The sequence below is a fragment of the Spea bombifrons genome, chromosome 4, assembly GCF_027358695.1.
Source record: "Spea bombifrons isolate aSpeBom1 chromosome 4, aSpeBom1.2.pri, whole genome shotgun sequence".
NCBI lineage: Eukaryota > Metazoa > Chordata > Amphibia > Anura > Pelobatidae > Spea > Spea bombifrons.
This window is the reverse complement of record NC_071090.1, coordinates 14,252,623-14,271,507: the sequence shown is the minus strand read 5'-3', so window position 1 is coordinate 14,271,507 and position 18,885 is coordinate 14,252,623. Positions and strand designations below refer to the sequence as shown.

At 44.4% G+C, this 18,885-nt stretch overlaps 1 protein-coding gene across 1 annotated transcript in view; it reads right to left on the bottom strand.

The window, feature by feature from the left end:
• Positions 1–18,885, bottom strand: part of SLC23A1 (solute carrier family 23 member 1) — a 129,399-nt gene that overhangs the window by 81,333 nt on the left and 29,181 nt on the right. The window contains exons 3-4 of the mRNA XM_053465375.1: positions 17,491–17,648; positions 6,742–6,830 (exon numbers count right to left, since the gene is read on the bottom strand). Coding sequence (XP_053321350.1) covers positions 6,742–6,830; positions 17,491–17,648 — 247 coding nt within the window. The remainder of the gene's footprint in view (positions 1–6,741; positions 6,831–17,490; positions 17,649–18,885) is intronic.

The window sequence follows — 18,885 nt, the reverse complement described above, 5'->3', positions numbered from 1 at the left end:
CGCTCCAGGTCCTTAAGGAGGGTTCCAGCTTTCTCCTTAGGTCCCCGTCGGAGGCAGTGGAGTTCATTCATGCTCTGGGTCTTCCCCCCTTAACATCGGGCCGCAAAAGAAGTCGCCAGGACCGTGGACCCACCCCGCCGGACGACTGGACGGACGTCCCGAGTTCCTCCCGAGCAGCTTCCTAGGCTGGGATCTCTCTAGACTCCGGCCCTCGAGATGCACCATCGCACCGCTCCGGCTCTCCTGCCCATCCTGGGCTCGACCACTTTGCCCACCTGGCTGTAGTGCACCTCACTTCTGGCGCCGTCTCGCTCTTCGACAGCCCCCGCCGCAGACGGGCTCTCCAGCCTGCTCGTCGCTTTGGTGCTTCGTCCACTTCAGGGAGACCCGTCACGCTTCAGGACTCACTACCAGCTCGGTATCCTTTGGGGTATTGGGGGGTTGCGGACTCCGCGGACTCCGTTTGCTGTGCTGTGGCGGGCAGCCCCTACCGTGTCGCTATGCCTACTAGGTTCCATCTGGGTGGCTTCGATATAGGGGCATGCTCCGGTTCACCGTAGCTTATTGTTTCTTTTTCGGGTTATCGCGTTTTTTATTATTTACCGTTATTATGTTTTATGATTTATCGCCATTTATCGGCATTTATTTTCGGCGTTCGTACATAAGTTTGTCTTCCTCTGGCACACACCTACACTTCATTACCTAGAGGTAGCCTCACGTTATTGAGGGCCATGGAGGCCATTGAGGTTGAGCGTGCCGCTAGTTCCCCTTTAAGACCGATGCTGGTCTTCACACAGTCTGGCGCTAAGCCTCTGCTACCGCCGATATCTCGGCGTGGGAGGTTGCTAGCCGGGTTGTTCTGTTATGTGCAGCCTTGCACACTATACCATTATATGCATCATGTTTTGTGCTGTGTGCTTTCTGTTCTACTCTTTCTTTCTTTTTCTGTTTCTTTTGCTTTCCTCTCCCCCCCCTTTTTTTTTTTTTTTTTTTTTTTTTTCTCGTCTCCAGGCAGCCTTTCTCAGCTTTCTCCCCACCGGGTTAAATGTCTGGTGATGTGAAGATTGTTTCCCACAACGTCAAGGGGCTCAACGCTCCCCAGAAATGGAGACTGGCGATGACCTACTACCACAAACTCCATGCCGACATTGCCCTCCTCCAGGAAACTCACCTACGCTCCTCTCACCTCCCCCAATACTGGGGTAAGCGTTTTGGTACCCACTTTATGCCACTCACCCCTCACAAAAGAAGAATGGAGTGAGCATTTTTCTCAACACGACACTTGGCTTCCAACACCACTCGACCAAGAAGGATAAATGGGGCAGATACCTCCTTGTCACGGGTCTCTTGCACAATAAACCGATAGCAGTTCTTAACGTTTATGCACCTTCTACTTCGGCGGCATCTTTTTACTCCACCCTAGCGGACTCCCTGTTGCCTCTGAAAGATCATCAACTATTTGTTGGGGGTGACTTCAATACGCTCTGGGATCTACACTTAGACAGACGGGGCCCTGCTCTGCTGGCCCACCCTCCGCTCAATTCTAAACATCTCAAAGACTTTGCAACGACATCGGCTTTAGTTTACGTGTGGCGTCTCCTCAACCCGCGGGCGTTGGACTATACTTTTTTTCTCACATCCTCACCAATCCTACTCGAGAATTGACTATCTGTTCGTGGCCCAGCATCAAGCTAATGTGGTCCGCTCCTCAAAGATTCACCCTATTCTCTGGTCCGATCATGGAGCTGTAGAATGCATCTATCGCCTATTTGATTGGCGCCCGGGCCCCAAACACTGGAGGTTGGACGAGTTTCTGCTTACGGATCCATCGGTGCTGGAGGAGATTTCGGGCGACCTGGATGAGTTTTTTTCGTTTAACGACACACCTGATATGGACCCGCTTTTGATCTGGCAGACGCATAAAGCGTATATTAGAGGCTCCTTTATACGTATCAAAGCACGACGCAAGAAGCTGCGCCAAGAGGCTATCACGTCCCTTGCCAACAAAGTGAGCGCTTTGGAAGCGAAGCACAAGGACTCCTTGGATGCTGCTGTGCTGCGCGACCTGATCCAACTAAAGGGGTAATTGAACCTTCTCCTCAGTGATGCCGTATTGCACTCGCTGAATGCCACTAAACAGCGATTCTTTGAAAAGGCCAACAAACCCGACACGATGCTGGCCAGGAGATTGCGCTCTCAGAGGAAGGCACAAAATATCACGAAGATTATTGACGCGAATGCCAAAAGCTGGGTCCACCCCCGCGATATAGCGGATCAATTTGCGTCTTTTTACCAAACCCTCTATGATGGCAAGAAGGCTCCCCTTACGGCCCAGGACCCGACTCATCTTCACGCTTTTCTGGACTCGGTATCCTTGCTCAGACCATCGACGGCCCAGGTGGAGCGACTCGGCGAGCCCTTTAGCGAGGAGGAACTTCGTGACGCCATTGCCTCCCTCAAGGCATCTAAAGCCCCAGGGCCTGATGGCCTTCCAGGCTCTTATTATAAGAAATTCCAGCGTCAGTTACTGCCTCGTCTGCTCTCAATGTTCAACTTGTTCCTTACAGGAGTGCCCCCGACTCGAGAAATGCAAATGGCCAAAATCATCGTCATACACAAGGAGGGGAAAATAGCTATCGCCCCATATCCCTCATCAACGCGGATATTAAGCTTTTTGCAAAGTTGTTGGCGACCCGCTTGGGGACTGTTCTCTCCTTCTTGGTGCATCCGGATCAGGTGGGATTTGTTCCCAATAGGGTCGACTGGAGGTATATGTGGGAGGTTTTGCGGAGGTTTGGCTTTACCGAAGGCTTCCTGAGGGGTGTTCGTACGCTCTATGACCAACCTTCCGCGACGATAGCCCTGATGGGCTGTGAATCTTCCTCTATTAACATCAAGAACGGTACCCGTCAGGGGTGCCCTTTATCCCCGCTCCTGTTTGCATTGAACCCCTGCATTGAACCCCTGGCAGCGGCCATCCGACAACACCCAGATATCACGGGGATTGTGGTCCGGGACACTCAGTACAAGTTAAGCCTTTTTGCTGACGACGTTTTGCTTACACTTACCAACCTTGTGGTTTCCCTTCCTAACTTATATGGCACTCTTCGAGAGTTTTCACGGATCTCCGGCTATAAAATCAATGAGACTAAGTGTGAGGCACTTAATGTCAACTGGACGGATCAAATCCGCTCTTCTGTTGCGACTTCATTTAAATTCACTTGGCAACCCTCCAGGTTGAAGTATCTGGGTGTCTACCTCACCAATGACTTTCACTCCTTGTACAGGACTAATTATACTCCGCTCCTCGCAGCCCTTCGGAAAGAGCTTAAACGTTGGTCCCAATACCCTATCTCGTGGTTGGGTCGTATCTATGCGGTAAAAATGACTCTCTTGCCCCGTCTCCTCTACCTTTTCCGTGCCCTTCCATCGCCAGTTCGACGGGACGAGATTGACTCTTTTCAAGCATCTGTATTCCGCTACATATGGGGCTCCAGGCGCTCGAGGATCAACAGATACACTATGTATAAAGCAAAACACTCTGGAGGCCTGGCAGTTCCCAATTTCTACCTGTACTATCTGGCGGCCAGGATATCCCAACTGGAAGCCTGGTCCCTCCCCCCAGGTACTCTCCCCTGGATCGACGTGGAAAGCGGATTTCTGCCTGGCACAGACCTTCGTGTGGTCCCCTGGCTGGACCCTCTGGTTCTCCTGGGGGCTCCCACTTTACCGGCGATCACCACTACTCTTACCATTTGGCGCAAATGGAGACGTAAATTATCCCTCATGGGCTCCGTATCCCAGATGTCGCCCTTGTTGCACAATCCCCTGTTTCAGGATGTTGTTCAAGCGTCTAAATTCAGGTGGTGGCGAGATGCTGATTTGACCAGGCTTGGGGCATTGGCTAAAGGCAATACGGTGCTCTCCTTTCAAGCACTCCAGGAGACTAAAGGTGTCCCCGGTTCGAAACTGTTTCGCTACTTGCAGTTGCGCCATTTTGCCCAATCACTGCTTCGTGCCGGGGATCTATCGGCCCTCACGACCTTCGAACAGCGTTTTCTACTCCGCAAACGCCTCCGAGGTTCTATATCAATACACTACGCTCACTTTGTGTCTGTGCTCTTTCCTCAGCCGCCGGCCTACAGATCTTTATGGCATAAGGAACTCCAGGAGGAAATCCCCGACGTATCGTGGGATGAGGCCGCGGAACGCATTCACAAGCTCACCGCCAACACGGTCATCTGTGAAAGGTCTTATAAAGTTGTAGCCCACTGGTATCTATCGTCTGTGAGACTCTCGCGCATGGCTCAGGAGAGTGCCAGCGGCTGCTTTAGGAATTGCGGGGAACCTGGTACCTACCTCCACGTCTGGTGGGCGTGTAACCACCTTCGCCCGATTTGGTCCTCCTGCTTTGACATGTTGTCACGAGCGCTTGGCGTTATCATCACGCCATCCCCTGAACTTGCACTGCTGCTCGTGGACACAACGGACTCTCTGTCCCCCACCGCTTCTCGCCTTATTCACCGTGTATGCGCTGCGGTGAAACAAGCAATAGCCAGACACTGGAAGGGTCCTCCCCCCACGCAGAGAGAAATCACAACTAACATCTGGCATATCTTCACTAAGGAAAAAAAGACAGCTGCCCTGCGTGATGAAGTGCCAAAATTCGAGGTGATTTGGGACCCCTGGATATCTACCTTCATGGATCCTGTTAGGGTCCATTCCGTTCTGCGCCTATAGGTTCCTGGAGACCCTTTTTTTTTTTTTTTCCCCTCTTTCCTTCCTACTCTTTTTTCTCTCCTTTTCTTCCCTCTTTGTCTCTCCCCTCTCGTTCAGGAGTGGTTTCTCGCCACTTCTGTGTAAAAATAGAAAACCGCTTTGTTGTCACCATATTGTTTCCATGGTCGGCCGAGCATTCGTATGATTGGACCTTCCTGGTTCATCTCTATGTATACGACATATTACGTTATACTCGGCGCTTCTTGTTATACACCTTCTATGTATGTGGGCGTTGACTTTACTAGTGCTCTCCATGTATGTTTTTGACCTTGCGCGCGTACTGTTCCAGTTTCTTGACCGTGCGGCCATTGAATTTTATGTCATTTGTTTCTGCTTGGTGACCATTGCTAATAAAAAGATTTAAACAAAAAATGAAGCATGTTTTAAGTGGCAATGCAAGCGCTACATTGTAAAGTGCAATTGCTTGTATTGGTGAGTTGTGCGAGAGCGATAAAAAAAAAGTGTCCCTCTTTCACATTTTGAAATGTTGGAATGGATGTAGTAGAATTGCATTACTGAAGTACAACTTTATTGGAACAGTAATGCTCTGAAAAATACCCCTCTTCTTATATTCAAGGTCATCTTATAAGACTAAGATCCAGATTCCCTGCAGTGTCTGGATCCTCCTCTCCGGCAGCCGGTGGGCGTCTGCAAGACTCGCGTAGACAGCCTCCTTTACAGCCGGCACTTCCTCTGCGGCCTCTATGACAGAGCGCTAACATGACCTTCCGGTACTCCATCACAGAACCCCAGCGGAAGTGGTGGGCAGAAGCGGCCCTCAGTGCTGCAGGGGACCTGGATCCTCCTCTCTGGCAGCCGGTGAACATCTGCACGATGCATGCAGACAACCTCTGCTTCTCTCCGGCACTTCCTCTGGGGCAGTGTTAATTTTGAAGGGAAATTTCAATTTAGTTTTAGTCATAGTCTTTTGACTAAAATGCCATTTTAGTTTTAGTCGTATTTTAGTCATCTGAATTGTTTTAGTCTAGTTTTAATCGACTAAATCTTTTTTCTAGTAGAATATAGTCCACTAAATCTCCAGCAGATATTAATCAACTAAACAACAAATTCAATTTACCCCATCAAACCATATATTTTTGAAAAATATACACCCCTGGGAATTTCAAATGCTGGTATTTTAACTTTTTCCATGCACACATTTTACCACCAGCCTTTGTTACAGTTTGCCGCAGTAAAAACTTCTTGTGTTTTTTCCCACACACATTTTACTTCAGGTATCAATTTACCGCTCCTGGTCACACAAACCTCAATGTGTGTTCAGTAACATCTCCTGAGTACAGTGATACTGATACTATGCATGGGTTTGTTGGGTTATTTGGGAGGTTAAAGAGAGCTGTGCATAAACCTGAAACCTCAATGAACTGAAGCAATGATGTAAAGAAGAGTGGGCCAACAATCCTTCACAACAATGTGAGAGACTATCACTTTAAATTAATGGTGCTAAAGTTGGTTTTGAGACGCTATTGAATCGTAATCAATTAGTTTTCACACAGGGTTTCTCCATTTTGGCTTCTTTTTGTTGAATAAATCATGACACGGTATAATATGTCATGTGTTGTTCATCTGTTGTATTTACCTATTTTTTATACCTGCTAAGGAACAGATGATTGTTAATACGTCCCAATTTGTAAAACCATAGAAGGTGTACTTACTTTTTCACACGACTGTGGAAATGAAAACAAGGGAGTGAAAGTAAAAAATATTACAATGTAACACTTGTAAGTCAATGTAAAATTGCAGTCCCAATACACTTTCTAAAATGGGGGTCCAGCATCCATTACAATCATTGTTTGTCATTTTCTATGGCAAGACATCTTCATGTCTTCCAGTTTCTGGAGACATCTCTCAAGGATAGGTCCTTGGCCCTATTCTCCCTTTACACGTCATCTGTAAAACTAACCAATTAATCACCTATATCTACCGGTCTTAAAGAATATTTACCTTCAGGTGGACATTTCCATTTCTCCAATGTTAATATTGCTCTTGCTGGAACCAAAAAAGCAAAGGCGCTTGCTTGGAAAAGTGGCAGCCTGAAACATCAAAATGTTACATATAAATCATAACTTGCCTTTGAGCACCAATATAGAAAAAAAAACAAAGTGCTCCTCACTAAGAATAGTCATCATAAGCAGCATAAAATTAAATTGTAGAACATGATACCAAATTGGAATAACATTTTTCAGAAGTAATTTGTAGATAACAACAGCAAACATGCCACAGGTTTTACAATAAAATGAAGGAGTGATTTTCTCCACGTAGATAACGGTCACACAATTTTACTATCCAGATTTCAGGAAACAACTAATAACCAAATGGGGGGGTGGTGATGATTGTCCCATCTGGGGGAGAATATGCCCCTTTAAACCACCTTCTCCTCCACCCCCTGCTAATGGGTATGAATGGTAAACTTCTATGCATGTAAAACATGAAGAATGAACAATTAGTAAAATATTAAAAACAAAACTTCTCTAAAACAATAATCATTTATAAATGAATACCCCTGGCCAATTTAGAGACAGAGGTACTACAGTCTTGCAACCCTAAAATATACTGTATATATCTAAACAAGCTATGCCTTCCCATCAAATGTACCCTTGGTGGAAGTGTGTAGGGTAAAAGATGACAAATAATCTAGTTTGGAAGGGCACTCTAACCCTAAAGACCCTTAACCTTATTAAGTTAAACTCCTCGGTCCTCATCATTAAATTAACCATAAAGACCCTATTAACCATAACTGTCCCTAATTTAACCCCCACCTCCCCTAACTTTTAGCACCCCAAACATTAATCTTATACTTACTGTGAGTTCAGTTGCTGAGTGTAGTGATATGTGCATATTAAAGGACTGTGTTGCTTTAATAGGCAGGGGATTTCCTGAGTAGGAGGGGTTTCTGTGAGCACATGTTGATGTTAGTTGAGCAAGGACTCTACAAGTGATGTTTTTACTGATTAAAGAAAAGGCTGTTCATCTAAATAGTGATGGGAAGTTCGGAACATTAAAGTGAATCGGATCATTTTGACTCTTTCACTGAAATGATCCGATTCATGATCCGAATCTTCGGATCACTCAGTGTGACTCACAGGAGTTACTGTTTCCCAGTCCCTCCGTGCAGGCACACTAACAATTGGCCCCACCCCTTTCATTAGTCAATGAACCCTCCTGCCTGCCTACTCGAGTGATGTCACTGAAGGCAGAGAGTCATTCAAAGATTCGGATCTTACAGGGATCCGGATCTTACAGTGATTTTCACTAACAAAACGCTGTGTGGCTGAATTGGCGTTATTATGGGCATTTTTGCAAAAATAAACCCAAGTGGAAACCTAGCCTAATGGATAAATTTGAAGAATATTGCATATGAAAGGCACAGATTTTTTACATGCATGCAGAAGCCAGAAGAAATGATTGATCAGTATGTAAATGAGCTGAGAAATCAGAGCAAAACATGTGAGTTTGGAGAATTAACAGATTATTTAATAAAAGACAGAATTGTATGTGGGATACCAGATAATGGACTGAGAGAAAGGCTACTAAGAGAGCAAGACCTGAATCCGGACAAGGCCTTAGCATTGTGTAGAGCAGCTGAAACAGTTAAATCACAGGCTAAAGAGTTAGTTACTGAAACATGTACTGTAGATCAACTGAGGAGTGAGCAAAAAAGTAAAATATAGAATAAAATGATGCAAAACAAAAGGAAGCAGAATGGATATAGATAAACAGCAAAAGCTTTGTAATAGATGTGGTACTGAACATCAACAGAGAAAATGTCCCGCATATGGACAGAACTGTAATAAATGTGTTAAATTAAATCATTTTGCACGCTGCTGCAGAAGTGCAGTAAAGCAAGTTCACACACTGAATGAAAATGCTATAGAGGAATTCTATGTAGACACACTGCAGAATGAAAAACAAACAGATGACTGGATCCTTACACCCTTACACTGCAGGTACAAAATATAAAGATGCCATTTAACCCCTTAAGAACAATGGGCGTTCCCTAAACCCATTGAAAACAATGCATTTTGAGCCCGTACATGTACGGGCTTTGTCATTAAGGGGTTAAACTAGATACTGGAGCGCAAATTAATGTGATATCAGAGTCTGTGTTTAATCTGATGAAGCCAAGACCAGCACTACAGGACCTCCCCCGGGTTAGCCCCCCCATATTAATAATTTTTATAAAAGATCATTGCATTTGTTAGATCTTTGTTAGATCAGGTTTGATCAACCATTTTTTTTCAGTTAGATCTACTCTAAAATAGGCAATATTAACAATCTTTTTCAGGGGGGGCTAACCCGTAGCCAGCCCCCCCCAACAAAAATGTCAACAAAATGTTACTGATTATGATAGCTCTGCGTTAGATCAGGTTTGATCAGACAAAATTTTTGTTAGATCTAGTCTAATTACTGAAATATTGCATATTTAATGAGGGGGGCTGCCCCCCCCTCAACTGAAATTTGAAAAAAAAAATATGGATTTTGGTAGATATTCGTTAGATCCGGTTAGATCAACAGTTTTTTTTGTTAGATCTATCACGCAGGAGGCGGTATTCACAATGCTATTTTGTGTGCCGGGGGTGGGTATACATATGGGCTGGCCCCCCCTCAACTGAAATTTGGAATTTTTTTTATGGATTTTCATAGATGTTCGTTAGATCCGGTTAGATCAACTGTTTTTTCCGTTAGATCTATCACGCAGGAGACGGTATTCACAATCCTATTTTGTGTGCCGCGGGTGGGTATACATATGGGCTGGCCCCCCTCAACTGAAATTTGGAAAAAAAAATATGGATTTTGGTAGATATTCGTTAGATCAGGTTAGATCAACAGTTTTTTTCGTTAGATCTATCACGCAGGAGGCGGTATTCACAATCCTATTTTATGTGCGGGGGATGAGTATACATACAAGTTGGCCCCCCTCAACTGAAATTTGGATTTTTTTTAATGGATTTTGGTAGATATTCGTTAGATCTGTTTAGATCAACTGTTTTTTTCGTTAGATCTATCACGCAGGAGGCGGTATTCACAATCCTATTTTGTGTGCCGGGGGTGGGTATACATATGGGCTGGCCCCCCTCAACTGAAATTTGGAATTTTTTTATGGATTTTGGTAGATATTCATTAGATCCGGTTAGATCAACTGTTTTTTTCGTTAGATCTATCACGCAGGAGGCGGTACCCACAATCCTATTTTGTGTGCGGGGGATGGGTATACATACGAGTTGGCCCCCCTCAACTGAAATTTTGTGTCAGGACTCGGGTGATCAGGTCAGGTAGGAGCCCATGCGCAGGGGATACTTGGGGTTCAGTATGTAACCCACGGTTCATGATTATGCAAACAAAGACACCACAAACCGAAATCCAGGTAAAGCAGTGTATATTACGTATATAACAAGACCAGCAAATAAGGGTAATAGTCTAAGCAAGTAACCGGACGTATGGCAAAATAAATACAGGTAATAAGTCTTTTGGCAGGGAGCCCGCTTCACAATCCTATTTTGTGTGCCGGGGGTGGGTATACATATGGGCTGGCCCCCCTCAACTGAAATTTGGAATTTTTTTAATGGATTTTGGTAGATATTCATTAGATCCGGTTAGATCAACTGTTTTTTTCGTTAGATCTATCACGCAGGAGGCGGTACCCACAATCCTATTTTGTGTGCGGGGGATGGGTATACATACGAGTTGGCCCCCCTCAACTGAAATTTTGTGTCAGGACTCGGGTGATCAGGTCAGGTAGGAGCCCATGCGCAGGGGATACTTGGGGTTCAGTATGTAACCCACGGTGCATGATTATGCAAACAAAGACACCACAAACAGAAATCCAGGTAAAGCAGTGTATATTACGTATATAACAAGACCAGCAAATAAGGGTAATAGTCTCAGCAAGTAACCGGACGTATGGCAAAATAAATACAGGTAATAAGTCTTTTGGCAGGGAGCCCGCTTGGAAGGGCACGAAAGGCACACAGCCCGCTTGGAAGAGCACGAAAGGCACACAGCCCGCTTGGAAGGGCACGAAAGGCACACAGCCCGCTTGGAAGGGTACGAAAGGCACACAGCCCGCTTGGAAGGGTACGAAAGGCACACAACCCGCTTGGAAGGGCACGAAAGGCACACAGCCCGCTTGGAAGGGCACGAAAGGCACACAGCCCGCTTGGAAGGGTACGAAAGGCACACAGCCCGCTTGGAAGGGTACGAAAGGCACACAGCCCGCTTGGAAGGGTACGAAAGGCACACAGCCCGCTTGGAAGGGTACGAAAGGCACACAGCCCGCTTGGAAGGGTACGAAAGGCACACAGCCCGCTTGGAAGGGTACGAAAGGCACACAGCCCGCTTGGAAGGGTACGAAAGGCACACAGCCCGCTTGGAAGGGTACGAAAGGCACACAGCCCCCTTGGAAGGGTACGAAAGGCACACAGCCCACTTGGAAGGGTACGAAAGGCACACAGCCCACTTGGAAGGGTACGAAAGGCACACAGCCCACTTGGAAGGACACAATAGCAGGGAGTCCACTTGGAAGGACACAATAGCAGGGTGTCCACTTGGAAGGACACAATAGCAGGGTGTCCACTTGGAAGGACACAATAGCAGGGAGTCCACTTGGAAGGACACAATAGCAAGGAACCAGGAACAGTACAGGTGCAGAGCCACAGCAGGAAGGTCCATAGACTTCAATACAAAGGCCCTGACTGAAGGGCAGGGCAGGTTCATAAAGAAAGGGCAATCCAGGTAACAAGGCCCAGCTGGATGTATTGCTAGGGCTCAACCCAGGTAACAAGACACACCTGAGTTCTGAGTGCTCCAGAGGGCAGAGGGTGACCACTAGTGGTAGCAGATGTAAATGGCACAGGTATGAAAAAGCCATGGTTCAGGCAGCAAAAAAAGTGGTTCCTGACATTTTGATTTTTTTAGTGGATTTTGGTAGATATTCATTAGATCCGGTTAGATCAACTGTTTTTTTCGTTAGCTCTATCACGCAGGAGGCGGTATTCACAATCCTATTTTATGTGCCGGGGGTGGGTATACATATGGGCTGGCCCCCCCTCAACTGAAATTTTGATTTTTTTAATGGATTTTGGTAGATGTTCATTAGATCTGGTTAGATCAACTGTTTTTTTTGTTAGATCTATCACGCAGGAGGCGTTATTCACAATCCTATTTTGTGTGCGGGGGATGGGTATACATACGAGTTGGCCCCCCTCAACTGAAATTTGGATTTTTTTTAATGGATTTTGGTAGATATTCATTAGATCGGGTTAGATCAACAGTTTTTTCGTTAGATCTATCACGCAGGAGGCGGTATTCACAATCCTATTTTGTGTGCCGCGTGTGGGTATACATATGGTCAGGCCCACCCTCAACTGAAATTTGGAAAAAAAATTATGGATTTTGGTAGATATTCGTTAGATCCGGTTAGATCAACTGTTTTTTTTGTTAGATCTATCACGCAGGAGGCGGTATTCACAATGCTATTTTGTGTGCCGAGGGTGGGTATACATATGGGCTGGCCCCCCATCAACTGAAATTTGGAAATTTTTATATGGATTTTGGTAGATATTCGTTAGATCCGGTTAGATCAACAGTTTTTTTCGTTTGATCTATCACGCAGGAGGCGGTATTCACAATCCTATTTTGTGTGTGGGGGATGGGTATACATACGAGTTGGCCCCCCCTCAACTGAAATTTGGAATTTTTTTTATGGATTTTGGTAGATATTCGTTAGATCTGGTTAGATCAACTGTTTTTTTCGTTAGATCTATCACGCAGGAGGCGGTATTCACAATCCTATTTTGTGTATGGGGGGTGGGTATACATACGAGTTGGCCCCCCCTCAACAGAAATTTGGAATTTTTTTAAAATGGATTTTGGTAGATATTCGTTAGATCCGGTTAGATCAACAGTTTTTTTCATTAGATCTACTATGCAGGATGCGGTATTCACAATCCTATTTTGTGTGCGGGGGTGGGTATACATATGGGCTGGCCCCCCCTCAACAGAAATTTGGAAATTTTTTTAATGGATTTTGGCAGGTATTCGTTGGATCCGGTAAGATCAACTGTTTTTTTCGTTAGATCTATCACGCAGGAGGCGGTATTCACAATCCTATTTCGTGTGCAGGGGATGGGAATACATACGGGTTACACCCCCCTCAACTGAAATCTGGAAATGTTTTAATGGATTTTGGTAGATATTTGTTAGATCTGGTAAGATCAATAGTTTTTTTCGTTAGATCTATCATGCAGGAGGCGGTATTCACAATCCTATTTTGTTTGTGTGAGATGGCAATGCATACGGGTTGGCCCCCCCTCAACTGAAATTTGGAAATTTTTTTATGGATTTTGGTAGATATTCGTTAGATCCGGCTAGATCAACTGTTTTTTTTGTTAGATCTATCACGCAGGAGGCGGTATTCACAATCCAATATTGTGTGCGGGGGGATGGGAATACATATGGGGTGGCCCCCCCTCAACTGAAATTTGGATTTTTTATGGATTTTGGTAGATATTCGTATATGGTACGTGCACCTCCTATTACTTTACATTGTTCTCTATCTAGTCCATTGGGGTCGGCTTGAAGTGTTTGCACTACTTTTTAATGATATATCTACTCTATAGCTTTTTGTGGACTGATAGGGTGCCGCCTATCATCATATTGTCCATCTCTTAGACCTTCATGACTTTCTGAATTTTTTTTATTCATCTTAAAGTCATTCACATCTCTATGAAACTTCCTCTGCTTTCCATCCTTAATAAAGTTCTTACATTTTTCCAAGTTATTTTTCAATTTAACTTCAACATCCATAAACTGTTCATCAGTTTTACATTTTTCATTCTGCTTTGTTTCTTGTTCAACCTGTTGTAAATTTTTTTAACTTAATTTTTTCCTCAACACAAATAATTTGCATAAGTATTGATGAACAGTCTAATAGTACTTTATCCCATTTCTCTTTGAATTCGAGTGTGACCAGGCGATGAGCTGGACTTAAATTAATTCTCTGACCTCTGGGTGGGCTGAACCGGAGAAGCAGTGCTTCACCCGAAGATCTCCGGGTCAAACCTGGAGAGTTCCCAGGTATGGTAATATCATTCTAGCTTTTGTTAATGTATTAACAGGAATACTTTTAAAACTCCAGAAGGGTTGAAAATATTTTGGTACCGTTACCAAGAAGACACAAAGAATGATTTTTAAAGCCTTATTTTCAAGTGTCTTGTCCCAAAATTGTTGAGGTTTATAAGTAATAAGGAAACAGTAGCAGAAGAGGGTATATCCTTCTGCTACTGTCAGCGATCTCAGGTTGGAACCAAGGTGCAGCTCTCAACAAGTTCAGGCAGAAACGTAGTCAGGCAGGTCCAGAGGTCAGAAATCCAGACAGCAAAGGTTCATCAGCGGTATAAACAGGCCAAGGGTCAAAGAGCAGGTAAACAGAAGTATAGGATACGGGATACGGGATCCAAGTGTTCTCTGTAAATAGCACAGAACAACTGAGCAATGAAGGCTCAGTTGTTCAGGGTTTTAAAGGGTGAAATGCCACCCTTTGATTGCTGTAATCAGTATCTTCAGGTGTCCATGGCTTGTTCTGTAACCATGGAGACCTGGGGAGACTGGAAGCCGCTGACTTGTGCTCCCTTAGCCTGGGACACACACACTTTCCCCGGTTTCCCAGTCACTAGCCGAGCCTCAGTGTAGGGTAAAACCAAAACAAAGACTGATTTATTTTAGACACACAGGGCTGGATATATCCAGCAAAACACACATTAACATAAAAACAAGATATTGGGATACAAACCTCCCCCTTAATCTGCCTCCCAGAGACAACAGGGGCAGTAACAGGATTAAAAATACAATAGGGGTCCCAACCTCCACTATCTATTATTGGCCAAAATCAGTTCTAGGGATGGCTGTGGTAAATGTCTGTAGTGGTGGAACTGGGGGAGGGGGACTGACTTGTACAACATTAAACTAAAACAATGGCAGTCGCTCCCTGGTTGCAGATCCTGGCTGTCTGCCAGAGATAATCCCCTCAGCAAGTGATGAGATGATACTGCTGGGGGTGACACAGAAGTCTTTACAAACCCAGGGCCCATAGTCAATAGGGAGGAGGCTGGCAGTCCAGTGGCCCCAGTGATGGAGGGTTCGGTCACAGAAAATAAGGTTGTTTCCTCACTGGCAAGGAAATCAGGAGAGAGGATGTTGCAGGAAGAGTGCAAATAATTATTGCATAGTCCAGCCTGGCAGGGTGGACCCTGACACAAAGGTGGCACAGGCAGGCTGCTTTAGGGGCAGAGGCCTACCACGTCCATGTCTGGCTTAGTATATAGTGATGGGGGTTATGCTACACAGCCGTAAATGTCTGGCTCAGTGTATAGCAATAGGAGTTATGCTGTACCACCATCAATGTCTGACTCAGTATATAGTGATAGGAGTTATGCTGTACAATATCTATTCAGTAAATGTTGTTTATTTAAACTTATTTGGTTTATTTGTGACACGTGGAGGAAGTTAATAATTTATTTTTTCAGATTTCTATTTTTTTTAGAACCAAAGACAAGGCAATATGTGGATTTGTTATGTTTCTTCAGATACCCTTATTTTGATCATATCATCTAATTAGCTATGTAAAAAAATATGGTGAAAAATTTTAAGAAGCACTGACTTTTAATGGAAAATCTTTTGCTCATCTATAAAACCTAAAATAGCTAAAACTGCTAAATAGATTCTAATATTTGTCCTGAATTTAGAAATAGTTATAGGGCAATAAGTATAAGTAGTGTTTTGCTATTTCAAAACCATTTTCTTCAAATCTGGTCAGACTGCGCCCATGTCTATTTGGGTCATCTTTAAAGCCAGCCAATTCAGTTCACCCCATCAAAAAGACCTAATTCTGTGTCACTGTCAAGCACCACAATATGTGTTCAGCAACATCTCCTGAGTACAGTGATACTACCCATACATAGGTTTGTCATGTTGTTTGGGGCTATAAGGCCATGTTTCTCATCCCACTTGTACATCCATGCTTACACATTCACACAATTACACATCCATGCTCACACACAATTACACATTCACAATTACACATCCATGCCCACACAGACATTCACAATCACATACATACAAACCCTCTCGCGCCCACCCTCGCTTTCCTGTGCAAGCAGTTTCGGTTTCACCACGGGGTCACGTGATGTAATGTGATTCAGATACATTCCTCTCTCCCAGTGCCGGTTCAAAATAGTTTAGAAACTGGAGTCGTACAGGTCAGAAGGGCCCTCTGTATACTATTTAAAACTGGTTAGAGGAGACAGGAACAAGGGCCTCAGGAATCACCCTGGACCCCTTTAGGTACAGGCCCCGTCGCAACTATAACCTCTGCAACCCCTGTAGTTACGCCTCAGCAATCATAAATAAGTTTGCATGTGAGGGCACAAACTGTTCCCATATTGCATGCTGCAAATTCGTAGGGAAAAAATATATTAAAGAGAACATAATTGTGGGATAATAAATACTTAATAGAATCCAAAATAAACATTTTCTTAGATAGACATAACACCTATTTCACCTCTAACATGTATTCCAATTGCAGAATTGTGTGGAATACTGGAATATAACGTGGCTAAATCTATTGTAATCCACATGAAACAGTTTCTAACTGATACAACACATGTCCTGTGTCTTGGAAATCAATCGACCGGGAAAGATCCTCCCCTAAAAGGGAGGCATCAGTCTAGACAAAGTGTAATTTTGAGATATCTCTCTCTGGTGTGTAAATTCTAAATCCTATTAAAGGTTTATTGGGTTTGAGTAACAACAGACAATAGACCTCAAGGCTACAGGACACAAAAGTTAATAGTGCTTCTTATCTCCTGACTGAGTACTGCATGTGTTGTGGTCAATAAAACTAGGTAAAAAAGGAACATTTGTCCGTTGCGAAAGATCAGGATGTATCTATTGGCAGTGTCCCAATAGGTGCATGAAATGGCCTGAGTATTTTATTTCCCCTTTATTTTACTGATGAGCATATCTGGGAACTCTCTGGGTTTGACCCGGTGATTGCCTGGTGAGCACTGCTTCGCCGGGTCAAGACCAGAATTCTCTGGGTTGCAGGAGCGGGGTCTTGACACGCCCCGCTCCCCGCCCATTTTTCTTTTAAATGGGGGAGTTTCCCACTGCCGTGAGCGGGAATGCCCCAGGCGTCAGCGGGACCGCCCACTGACTTCAGCGGGACCTCCCACCGACGTTAGTGTGCAGTCCTGGCCGCGTCCCGCAAGGGAAGGCTCCAGGTAGCCGGAGCCCAGAAGTTCCCAGATATGCTGATGAAACATTACTTTTGGGCAATCATTATTTGAGATTCTAGCAACTTATACTGAAGGTAGTTGTGGGAGGAAGCTCTACTGCTCCTGTCCAATAAGAGGTAGGAAAGCATGGGTGACCATGGGTGTATACTTCATAAAAGGTAGCCTATAAAATAAACTTAGTATGTAGGAATGCGTTTTAATTTACATTATCTTACATTTATCTTACATTTCAGCCATGGAGGCCACTGATATGCTTAATTTATAACTCAACCCTCCTCAAGCGCGTTTCAAATATCTGTATATGTATATGAAAAATTTGGGTGAGAGTATATTCAACATTGTACTCAGAGGTCATAGCAGACAATAATTCCACAGAGCAGAACATGACCATATACCATACCTGATGCCGACAGTTGTTTGGATGAGTGTAGTAATTCCCACACAAGTGAATATTGTCCCAATTAACTGACTCACAGTATGCTGGTCTTTTCCAACACAAAGAGCGTTTGCAAGGAGAAATGGTATAGCAATGGTTCCACTGAAGCAAGTGAGATAGTGCTGTAGATATTGAAAACAAACACAAAAGCATTTAAATATTGTAAATATATCTTATCTATTAACATTACATTCAACACATGTATTGTTTTAACTGATAAAGTAAACTACAAAAAAGGCAGACTTGTAAATGTTGGTGCACTTTCAGATTGGCCTTAATTTTAATGTTGTTTTCTATTTACTGTGATAAAAGAATGCTGAACTTAGAATTGAAACTAGATATTATAAAATACAAAGTTGATGTGGGAACCCTTAGAGATAGTAGAATGCTGAGGACACATGGAATAGGTTTGCTTTTGGGAGGGGGGGCCTTCATGGATTAATGGGCAGACTTCTTGCCTGCCTTTCCAGTCCCCTCTTATGTCTAAGTTACCCTGTGCTCATTGGGGGCACAGAGTGACTAGAAAACTCAGTCTGGTCTGCCCTAACCAGACTTTCATGTACTGGGGCTCTACATGGCCGGAAATGCTCCATGCGCCTGACCTGGACAAACAGAGACTCCAGAGCGGATCAGGACACACAACCTGCTGGAACTTTAAAAGGGTGTAGCTCAGACCCCCAGGAAACTGATCACACTTATTGGACAGTTTCAGAGCTTTTGGGTGACACCTTGCTTGTGGAGGTAGCTAGGAATTGTACCTTTTTTCCACCCCGGGAAATGGATTTAATCGACCTGGAGCTCCTCGCTGGTTGCTTTCCATCTACACCCAGTAAATCTTTAAAGAAGTCTCACTTGGGGCCCCAATGCCCAGTTAGAGACATATTTGGAATAGAGACAGTGGGGACCCTGAGCTATCAAATGACACTCTGGTTGTGGGAGAACCCCCTTGGGGGGACACGGAGTGGGTGTTTAATGTTCACCTGACTGTCTCCACAGGGGGTCCCAGAGTCAGAGCCAGGGGGGTAATCCTATTATTACAATGTATTGTTTGTTTGTGTATTCCCCTTGCTGGACCTGAAGGAAGACTTTGTGCGTTTTTCTGTTCCATTGTATGTTAACTGTGTTTGCTGCGTATAAATACCTGTATGTGTGTCTAATAAAGTTGAGTTTTGTTTTTCACCCTACACTATGTCTTGACTAGTGCTTGGATGATTTCAAAGGGTTAATCCCTTGAGCAATTGAGATTTTGGTGGCAAGGAGATTTCTATAGAGGAGCCAATCAGTCGGAGTACAGGTCTCCATCACAATGAGGTCTAGAGAAACCTTGTGTATATCTGTATCCTGTGCACAAGTCCAATT